This window comes from Aplysia californica, unplaced genomic scaffold (assembly GCF_000002075.1).
Source record: "Aplysia californica isolate F4 #8 unplaced genomic scaffold, AplCal3.0 scaffold00269, whole genome shotgun sequence".
NCBI classification, from domain to species: Eukaryota; Metazoa; Mollusca; class Gastropoda; order Aplysiida; family Aplysiidae; genus Aplysia; species Aplysia californica.
Window position 1 is genome coordinate 608,318 of NW_004797539.1, and position 11,215 is coordinate 619,532.

Here is an 11,215-nt window from a genome sequence, read left to right on the forward strand (position 1 = left end):
TAGACTTCGTTGAAACCGAGTTCCACTGTACTAAGTAAAAATAAATAAGCTATTAGTCTACCCTGTAGAGTATAAAGCAAAGATTCCGCCATAACATGACAAAAGCAGCCTATATAAGGCAGAGTGTACTGAAACATAGCTTGCATACTATGTAACACCTCCCTATGTGGAAAATTTGGCTTGTTTTTGTTTTGTCCAGGATTCACATAAAAAAGATACAATGAACACAAAGGGAAGAAACTAGAAAAGTCGGTTCAAGGAATCCATGCTTTCAAATTGTATGTTTATAAATTATGTTACGTGCACTTCACAGTTTCATGTACAGTCAATGCTGGCTTTAAGCACAGTCTTTGGAAGAAAGCTTAAGCGTGCTTAATGCCGAAGCGTGCTTGAGTGCGAAGTAGACATAATCCAGAGATTTTCATGTAGAAAATTTCCCGTGCTATTTCCCTTTGTTTGTAAGTAGGCCTATAACGGTCCCGTAAAAGTATGCACTGTTATTTAGACACCCGCCATGGTAGTTTTTGTTTGCTTGTTTGTTTTTGTTTTGAGGTCGAATGGGAAATGAAAATTTAATTTAGACAGCCAGTCACGATACAGCAAACTAGGCCTACACACTGCCTGTGCGTACCACTGCCCACTGTGCCACATTCATACTACTGCCTTCATCCCACCTCGCACGTGATACACAATCAGGATTAATGGATAGCGAGGGTCAAAGGTGAAATCGCAGCCAGCCTCCCTTTCTCATCTCCCCGACTCTCTTTGTATTTTTTTTTGTCTGTAGCTTTGCCCAAGGCTAGATCCTATGTCCACGCGAGCGGCTGTGTGCTTCTCTCTGCCTTCCTCTCCGCTCGTGTGAGTGTGTGTATTCATCACTTGCGTTCTTTGTGTTTCTCAATACACTCACTGCTGTGTTGTAGACTGTGTTTGAACTTCGATGGGTCATCATGGAAGTATAGACTGTCTTGTAAATGAAGCATGCCTGAAGCCGAAGTTACCATGCTTAAAGGCGTGTAATTTATATAGCAAAAATTCGGTAAGAGCCTTTTAGCGTGCTCGAGTCCAAAACGTGCTTTATGCCGGCGTGCTTACTTAAAGCCGGCATGGACTGTACCATATTGCCCTAAAAAATAAGAATTGATGTTCATTTTCCAAAAGTATTTTCCAGACGTTTGCATACTACCTCAGCATCTCACAAATCATATCCTACACTTTCCACCTTTACTTTTTAAACATGCCTTTAATAAAAATTATTAAGATATCAAATACATGAGAGAGGATAGGGGAAACTCTCACCGTGCTCAACCAATATTCAAATTCAAAAAGCTTGCCATAAATATCAAATAACAAATATTTACTTACTTTTCCCGCTTTCTTCATCATCAACTATCTTAACTATTTTCAATCTTTTTCACTTTCCCATAACCCCATATTTCATTATACATACAAACTACATAAACACAACCCCCCAGAGGTCTACATTGTATTGTATGTACCTTGAGAACGGTCCCAGTTGTCAGCAAAGCTATTTCAGGGTGAAATGGCTAAAAAATTTAGTTCCATCAGAAAACTAACGTTTAACAATTTCTTAATAACATATTGAAGGATTTATAATATTCTAAAGTTTAATATTTTCTATTATTAGTTATTTTTGCAGTATGTTGAACTTCATCAAAGGTTAAAATGTGCTAGAAATTGGGTTTTCTCCAAACTTTGTTTTTACACCCATGTTACAAACTGTGGCATATCTAAGACTACTCAAGATATTTGAACGATTTAAAAATCAGTGTGTGCAGCATTGAGGTGGGTACAAGAATATGCCCTAATTTTAATAAATCCAAAATTTTCTACAGCTCGGACCTTTTTCCAGACACACACACATACATATGTTAGGCAGAGAGAGAAATCTACACCTCGCATTCAATAAAGACAACAGATAGGCCTACTCATCTGCAAAAAATGTCATTCAATTCCCTATCTAGGCAAGTATCAATATTCACAGAATAAAGGCAAACTTGCAGTGGGAAAATATTGCTTACTGTTGTCTTTAGTTTCTCATGATTTACCAAATGAACTCTGAATCATGTTCCATAAGGTATGGGGTGTTGTCACTTAAGACTGCTCACTATCAGTCGCTGAAGTATCGACGTCATTCACATTACTTGCATGTACATTACTAGGATTAAGCAGAATGAAGCAACGTCTTGCACATCTGTAAAACCTACTTTGAGGCCCTTTTCATTATTATGCATTAACACTTTGAAGTCACTTGGCGCAATAATGCGACGGTGAAAATTATCTGTTCCAGTCACCTGGCACAGTTCTGCACCAGGCCTGAGAAGTCCGTTGCAGTCACTCTCCTGGTTGGGTAACCAGATGGGGTACTTTGTCCTGCTGGCTGTGTGACTGCAAAGTGTTAATACTACTAGAGTAATATATAATGTTACATTTACGTTAGTCATGTATGACATTTACTCGAAGATATAGTGACAACCCAACAGATCCAAGCAAACACTAGAGTGTGTGTTACTTTTACTCCTTTGCAAAGGCCTCGATGTGCTGTGATGTATATAGCAACTGACCCAAAGTAGCTCTGATGAACAGGTTCTGTAAGGCTCAGGAGGGCCAGAGCTCACAGGCTTGATTATTCTCAGATCCTAACCAGATGGAAACTTAAAGAAGAGTAGAAGCCGAAGAAATACTATCATGAGATGATAAAAGTAAAGTAGTATAATCCCCTACGTCACCATGAATTACGATGATCAGTGTGCTGTTCCCAGTTCCTGTGAGACATCCTGGCAACCCTAATGTTACCATGGGTATTTTGCACTAGGTTTAGCAGTTCAAAATAGGGAGTCCAACTTACTTTTACTTTTGAAACTACATGTATCTGTTCTAGTCAGCAATGACCGATCACACATTATGAATGACACAAGCATGACACAGTTCACATTTTTTCATAGGTCCAGACATGTCCACAAGTCGTGCAAGTCTTTGAGTAGCTGTCCTCCTCCTCGTCGTAAACTTCCTCGTCATACTCATGCTGGTGGCCAGTGAGATCTTTACGCCACAAGCTGCTGCGTACTGACATACGTAACTCTGAAATACAATCAGGAAGTGTGCCATTGGAAGTCAATTCCTAGAATCTAACAAAATCATTTTTCAAAGAGAAATAGAATACATTTTTAAAAGTCATTACCTCTGTTCAAATTAATTATCCATCCACTATTTGAATTAAAACCTAGGTATGTAACAAAAATCATGATTAGTTGCTACTTGGGGGGAAAAAAAGTCAAGCTATAGCTTCCATTCAAATTGCCAGTCTCAAAGGGGGTGTCTTGTGGTCAAGGGGTATGGTGTTCGCATTACATTAAAAAATTTACTCCTTTAACATCCTTTCCTGTTCTCCAGCCATGTTCTGTCATCTGCTTTCATCTCCATTTTCTGACCCCCCTCTTCTGGGATCCCCTCTCCTTTACTCCTATCTGCTGCATCTCCTGGATCCTTCTTATTGCTGTCTTTCAGCCACACCACTGATCATAAGGTACGTAAGGTCTAACACATACCCTTTTCGGATAAGGGTAAAAAATCTCAGAGGTCCTGTGTGAAAGTTGTGCATGTTAAAGATCCCTCGGTGGTCCTAAAATCAAAATAAATTCCTACAAAAACTGAAAATACTCTGGTCAGTATAAAAAATATAAAGTACCTTCAAAATTTGAATGAGGCTGCCTGAAGGCAAGGGGCCCTACTAATTAGGAAAAACGGTCACATACATAAAAATCAGTTGCACTGCAGATTGAAGAAGTAGCAGTCAACTACCTCCGAGATTCATCAAGGGAATACAAAGAAGACAAAGAAGAAGTCTGTCTCAGTTATATTCATTTGAGCATGGAGCTGATTGACTTACACATCATTTGACAAAATTTTGACAAAAATAGGAATTTTTAAAAGATACATAGAGGTGGAACATGTAATAATATCCTCAGCTGTGCCCACAGAAAGACATTTTATGTGACTATAGAAGTTGCAATTGAAAAATCAAAAGTCTGAAGTATTTAAGATATCTTGAACAAGCACGACAAGAAAGCTAAAAATGAAGTGAAAGTGAACAAAATTGACCACAACAAAACATATAGTGTACCCCTGGTTGAAATTTGTACCTGAGAATATACAGGAGAAAAGTCAGTCTGCCTCATCCTATAACTACAGAAGAGGGTAGGTACCATACAAAACAAACTAACCTTTCAACTTTTTGTTGAATTTCTTCTGTTTGGCTTTTTCTCTGTTCTCCACTCTCTGTGTTTTCGCTTCTTCCAGTTTCTCTTCACTCCCCCACACTTCCATAGCTCTTTTGTGAACCTGAAGCCAAAGTGTGATAAAATTAATCAATCCCATCATAATATGTAGGCCTCTACCAAAGAAACAGCTATTCTTAAACAAAGAAGTTAAACACACAAAAGTGAAAGCACAAGTTTCTCTAATTCTAAAATACTTCTGAATTCAAAGCAAATTTTAAGCAATTAACTTCCTAAAAATTACTCTTTCATAACGACAGGCAACTTCACTTTTGGTTTTAAAAAAAAGGCATTTTGAACAGGGAAACTTCATAATCCTCTTTTAATTATTTGCTTTTATTTACCTCTTCAAACAAACAACCCATCTTGCTATGAGTACACATAATTAAATAGAACTTTTAATCCCCTAACGCAACTGATGTTGTCGAAGGAGTGAAAAAAACACCAACTCATCTGAAGTTCAACTTAACAGTAGGATTTGTAAAGAAGAAGAGGTGTTGGGATCCGAGTAAAAGATCAACTTAACCGAAGATCAACTCAAGCGAGCTCAATACAAGCGGAGTCGACTGTAATTGTCCCAGCTTCTAATCTCAACTATATCAAAGTTTCCCTTCCAATAAGTATAAGCCTTCTTTTATGATAGAAAATACCTGACAGTGTAGAAATAACTTCATGTCACCCCAGTGTGAATTGTGAGGATTCTTGCGAACGATATATTTCAGCTCTGGTTCCCTTTTATCAAAGTCTTCATCCTTTAAAAGGTAAGTGGTCTTTGCATCAGTCTTTGTGATCAGGCTGTCTGAATCTTCATCTCTGTATGAAGATGAAAAAATACCAAAACATGAACATACATATATCTAAAAAAGCAAAGCGAAATCAAGTTAGTATATTATGATCTTCCCCCCCCCCCCATCTTCATCTACGTTCATCTACGATATGCACCGTTAGCGTGAAACAGAAGGTGATGGCAGCTAGTAAAAAACCATATATATACATGTGAGGTATCGTGGTGAAATCAGGCGCTCATCAAAATAATTAAATAGAAGAAATCAGCATTTTTTAGGCCCGCTTTGTAGTTTTTTTCGAATTTTTATTTTTTGCCTCAACACCTTTTATGTCCATTTAAAGATACATTTAGGTGTGGAATTTATTGAATAACATTTATTAAAGGCACAGAAAATGTTAATTTGCAGTTTCCAAGGACTTTTGAGCTTTGGAAATCACCAAACTTTAGTGGCCATTTTTTCTCTAATTTTACTTTTGAAAGCAGGCGACCTCACCTCCTTCAAGCACAAATATCTCAACTTCTATTCAAGATAGATGGGTGTTTTTTCCAACAAAAACAAGGCAAATCAACAAGTTTTAAGATGATACAGATAACTCCATATGCCCAAAATCTGACGAGTGCATGCTTCCACCGTGTCGTGACACAAATGTTTTCCTGTTGACCTAATTTCCTAGTCCCTTTGTAGGCAATAAAAACACAGCTCTAGTTACGGATCAGTACATGTGAGCACGTTTTCCAGATACGTACCGGCATTTGTCACACACAGGATGGTCAAATTTGCTGTACAAATATGAGTCTAGGAATTCCTTGTCACACTCGAGACAAAACAAGTTGTCTACTTCAACAACTGGCCCTGTGAGAAAATAAAAATACATCAAAATAAGAAAACACAATCAAAATTAGTCTCAAAATAAAGTGCAGGTGAACTTATCCAAGATATCCATTGTCGAGGAGAAAAGTGGGTTGTCCTAGACACGCGGACATCTTGGACAGTATTATTATAAGATAAAAAAATGCAAGGTTGGAAATGGGAAGTGGTCTTCACAGATGACTGTCATAAACAGGCGGCCGTTAGAGCAGATTTTATTAATTTTAAAAAAAACAATATAGAGCATGAACATTTGTGTAAAATTTGCAGTATCATATAATTAGTTTCAGGATCAATACTTTCATTTTATAACAAAGGCGCAGGGATAATACGGGTAAAAAGCACAAAACCAGCTACTGATAAACACTAAGTTGCAATCCTTTAATTAAACTTTAAATATCTTAGAGAACAGATGTTTAAATGCACAGCTTATTGACCTACACTAATAAAGGAAAAATTATGCACTGTAATATTAGTACTCGTATTTTCTCATTTCTTTTAAAAGACTTTAGCTTAATGTCCTTGATCGCAAAATGATTTTTTAAAAGTACATGTATTTTTAAATTGGAGATAATTATATAATCAAAGGGAAATAAAACTGTACAAAGGAAGAAAATACTGATTTTGATGTAGAGAAAATACAAGACCTGGTTCATGCACAACTTTCAGATCAGAATTCTTCTCAGTCTTGCTGCTTGCAACAACCCCATCGGGTTCTTCAAGGAAAAAGCCAGCACCAGTGTCAATTTCAACAGCCGCACGTTTTACTTTACTTTCAACATCACTGCAAGAGAAAAAGGACACATCTTCTTACTTTATATTATAACAAACATCTCTTTTTAAACATACCACCATTTGTGGCGTAATGATTGGGCACTTTGACTTACAGGCAATAGGCCTGAGTTTACCTCCCATGAGGGATTGTTTGATTGTGTAGTTTATTAAGTAACTCCAGTTTTTCTGTTGGGACACAGTATTCTACATAGCTCGGGTTGGCTAGCCACATACACAAAATACACCAAAAGGTGGCCCGAACCAGCAGTTTGAGACCAAAGGTCCTGTATTTGGAGGGCACCTGTAGAATTATCTGTCATGTCAACACGTGTTTTTCCTGGATGGTCATGAAATTAACGTCTTCAATGACCCCAACATGATGGAGGAAAAAATATATTGGTGCCTCTATTTCGGAACTGAATATCAAGAATTTGATATTTCCATCAGTAGAATGGTAGAATGAAGTAACTTGAATACTTTTTTTGTAATGATAACACAGTATTTTTCAATAGCCTGACAGTGGTTCAATGTCACTTCAACTGTGATATGATAGGAGATCACTTTAAATTCAAAGTCCATCTCTGGTAGGTCAGTACAAAGCCGGGTGACAGCCTTTTTCAACAATTCAAGCGGTAAGATGCCCTGTTGATATCAGCATTGTAATGGGAAGACTATTCGCTGTTGTACACAATTGTAAAAGACATGACTTTAAATATCTGAGTGGGGAAGTCCATTTCATTTAGTATCGATCTCTAGATTTCTGCTGGACAAGGTAGAACTGGTTTGCTTCTCTTATATGATCTAAATTTGGTCAATGAGAACTTAAAATATTTGCAACCCACCCAAAAAGTAAAACAAAAAGGCATCTTGATTCAGCTTAAAGAAAAGGTGATAGACCTACTTATTTACTACCCATCTAAATATCTTAATATAAGGAAACAATTTCTAGCTTAAAAACATGACAAGCTCAAAAAGCAAACTCAGACAAACATCCTCTATGATTTTTACACAACACAGCTATGTCAATGCCGTTTCATTTGATGGACTACCATGATGATGTGTTCTACTATAAAGTCAATGTTGGGCAATTTTATACAATCATTCCTACATCCTAACGCATTACTTTAAAAAAAACCAGCATACCCAGCCCTCAGAACACCCCCCCTTTCCATTTTGAATATAGCCAAAGACAGTCCATAACCTGTATAAAAGAAGAGGAAAAATGTTTCATATCATGGATTGTAGTGGACTAGTAGACAGACAAGTTGTGCAGTTGTCAGACTGATCCTATGAAAGACCATCAAGTAGCACAGAAACATTATGGGGGATTGTCACATGGACCAGCACCTCTACACATTTACACAGACAAAAATCATCCCTCCTTATCAGTAGAAGTAATATTGAATACCAATTCTCCTTAGCTTCAAGAAGATTGGCCCAAAAGCTTCATCTTTTATTCCTACCCACTGTCTTACTTTCCCTTAAAAGACAACCATCTAGTTTCATGTTTTTCTCTTCAAAACTGGCAAGACTCTTTAGACTCAAATAAAGCTCAATAAAATTACCAACCAATAATTACAATTACACTGACCTATTGTTTCCTTTCTCATGAGATCGCTTTGTCACCTTCGATTTTCTGAGTTGTAAAGCCGTTGCCTTATTTTTTTCAATGCGTGCCTTCTGAGCAGCAGTCAAGGGCTTCTCAGCAGAAGCCATGATTTTTGTTTACCTGTGCAAAAATGAGAAAAACAATATAAATTTAAAAAAATAAAAAATTAAATCATTTAGAATCAAAATTATAAAGAAACCTGGAAAGAAAGAGAAAAAGCAAATATGTTGATACAAAGTTTGTATTTTCCCTTTATTTCAATGCTTTGCAATTACAGTTAAGTTTTTCTTGAAAACATTTGACTTGCACAAAAAAAGATAAAAGTGCATTGTAGGTGGTACATTATAATGATTATTGGACTCAATGTACAACAATAACATGTTATTACCAACGTTTGTAGCACATTGTTAGATCCAATGTACAACAATAACATGTCAAAACTTGCATTTGTAGCACATTATTAGATCCAATGTACAACAATAGCACGTTAACACCTCCATTTGTTTGTAGCACTTGTGTTCGTAGCACATGTATAGCAACACAAGAAACATGTCCTCGTTACGAAACCTGTTCCAAAAAACAAATTCATGGACATAGGATGGGAAAAGATCACGGGATGTGCCAAACTGATTGCTCACAAAGTGATGCTGATAAAAAAATGAGAGGCATCGTGGTGAAATCAGGCACTCGTCAAAATAATGAAATCAAAGAAATCAGCATTTTTCTTTCTAATGGGCAATTTTTAAATTATTTTTTTTTTGGGCTCAACACCTTTCATGCCCACAAAAGAACACATTTCTGTGTGGATTTTACTGAAAATCGTTGATCAAAGGCACAAAAAATTGTAAATTTCCAGTTTCTAAGGACTCTCAGGCTATGAAAGTTAACAAACTTTGGCGGCCATTTTCTCGCTAATTTTACCTCTGAAACCAGGGGACCCAGACCTCCTTCAATCGTAAATATTTCGACTTCTATTCAACATATATATGGATATTTTTTTTACCAAAAGGAAGGCAAATGAGCAAGCTTTATGATGATGTGTATACCAAAAACCTTATATGCCCAAAAATTGACGAGCGCCTGGTTCCACCACATTGCGACCAGTGGCGGTGGGTGGACCAAGATTTGGGTGGGGCTTAGGTTTCTTCCACTTCTTTATCACCAAAAAGCAAGCAATAAGAACAAAACAGTGATGATTTTGCTATACTCACTGCGAGCCACGGCATTTTGAGAACCATTCAAACGAGAAGAGTCACCTTTGTCTTCCATCTCTTTGTTCTTAGTTAAAGTTAAGCTTCTGGATGGTAGGGACGAAGCCGTCTCACCTCCAAATTTCTCTAATTAGTTTTTATCTGAAGAAAAAGTTGCCTCCAAAGTGGTTTGATGTAATTAATAACTGTTAAATCTCAGCGGCACAAACACACAGCACTCCAAACACATACCGTCTATGAGGTGGATTGGGTTGTGTTGTTGCGGAAAATAGAACGCGCCTAACAAAGGCCCAATGGGCGCATAGGTATCTGTGTCACTAGGGGAAAGTGTGTCGTAAACTTTCACCCCATTGTCAGGGCTGGGAGAGCGTGAGCCCGCTGTGCAGTGTTATTTTTTTAAAGTTTTCTACCTTTTAACAAGAAGAGTTTCATTAAAGACGGGCGTGGGAACCGGCTTATTCTTTCTGAGCCCTAACGACATTTGATTGGCTGTTAGGTTACTATAGTTGTAAGCAGTGACAACAATGATTGGATAAACGGGCAAGCCGCCAAGCTGATAACTGTGTGTTCATTGCGTGCGATCATGACGGTTTCAACTGCTTATTTCGTTATTTAAGAAACTTTCATGAACTAAGGGATAGAGTAGGGGTGGGGACGGGGTGGGGGTGAGGGGCTCAAGCCAGTAAGCCCTTCACTACCCACCGCCACTGGTTGTGACACAAATGATAATTGACTTGCACCAACATTTGAAGTGTCTATTCAATTAACATTATTGTTGTACATTTGGGTCCAATAATGTGCTTCAAACACAAGTAATAAATAACATGTTTTTGTTGTACAGTGAGTCTAATAGTTTACGCACCTAAAATGTACTTTTACCCCCAAAAATGGTTACTTCTCTGGAAATGTGGTGTAATCAAATACCTTATTAACCGAATTCTTCAAATCTTATAAAATGTTGGAAAGTGAAATTATATCGATTTTATCAAGCTGAGGGCGGAGCAATATAGAATCTAGATTCTAGATCTAGATATCCTAGATCTAGAATCTAGGCAATATAGTACAACTGACAATATAATTAGAGTAGAGTCGATTTGGGTTCCACACAATTACAAAGGCTGTTTTACAATTACAAATTTAAAATTACAGGCTCAAGCCAACTTATTATAACCAACAAGTCCGGTGGCCTGATACTGAGCTTGTAGAAATGACAGTAATTACAATTGATGAGGGTGTCGGGTCTGTCTTAGTAATCACCATGGCCATGCCACCCCAACTCACTGGACAGTAAAGAAAGAGAAGAAGAGTGTGAGTGATCCTTACCTTTGTCAAAGTTTGTTCAATGAAATCAAAATAAAGAAGTTTATTTTAATTCCACTGACAAACAAGATATAGCAAAATACTACTGTTCTAAATTATAATTTCAGAATATGAAGCCACTTGCCAATTGAGTGTGTTCATTGAAGTTGTTGACACATTGAAGTTACAAGAAACAAAACACTACACACACACAGACCACAATATTGATGTCATTATGTCAGCACAATTTTGTCAGCTTTAATAGTATAGCAGTTCACGCAGTCATATCTATTATATCTTCGTACAATACGTAGCTAGATCTAGATCTGTAATTAAAACAACCGTTAAGCTAATGTTGTTGTTGTGGGG

The 11,215-nt window shown here is 37.2% G+C and overlaps 1 protein-coding gene across 3 annotated transcripts; it reads right to left on the minus strand.

The window, feature by feature from the left end:
• Nucleotides 1–1,422: 1,422 nt before the first annotated feature.
• LOC101856031 (DNA repair protein complementing XP-A cells homolog) lies at nt 1,423–11,088 on the minus strand. 3 transcript variants are annotated; one of them, XM_005101057.2, is made up of 7 exons: nt 10,992–11,088; nt 8,319–8,456; nt 6,601–6,737; nt 5,833–5,938; nt 4,949–5,111; nt 4,245–4,362; nt 1,423–3,102 (listed from the first exon to the last, which is right to left on the minus strand). In XM_005101057.2, exons 2-7 carry the CDS (start codon nt 8,441–8,443, stop codon nt 2,951–2,953), a joined length of 801 nt encoding a protein of 266 aa, XP_005101114.1. In that variant the 5' UTR covers nt 8,444–8,456; nt 10,992–11,088; the 3' UTR covers nt 1,423–2,950. The 3 variants fall into 3 exon arrangements, with proteins under 3 accessions (XP_005101114.1, XP_005101115.1, XP_035826344.1); XM_005101058.3 differs by lacking the exon at nt 10,992–11,088 and adding an exon at nt 10,871–10,979; XM_035970451.1 differs by lacking the exon at nt 10,992–11,088 and adding an exon at nt 10,769–10,835.
• Between the last annotated feature and the right edge of the window lie 127 nt (nt 11,089–11,215).

Excerpts from the sequence above, each read along its gene's own strand:
- LOC101856031 (XM_005101057.2), bottom strand. The coding sequence starts at position 8,443 with ATGGCTTCTGCTGAGAAGCCCTTGACTGCTGCTCAGAAGGCACGCATT. Across the intron at positions 6,738-8,318 it reads CATGAGAAAGGAAACAATAG|TGATGTTGAAAGTAAAGTAA; the intron begins GTCAGTGTAATT and ends TTTCTCTTGCAG. Across the intron at positions 5,939-6,600 it reads GAAAGTTGTGCATGAACCAG|GGCCAGTTGTTGAAGTAGAC; the intron begins GTCTTGTATTTT and ends ATTTTCTCACAG.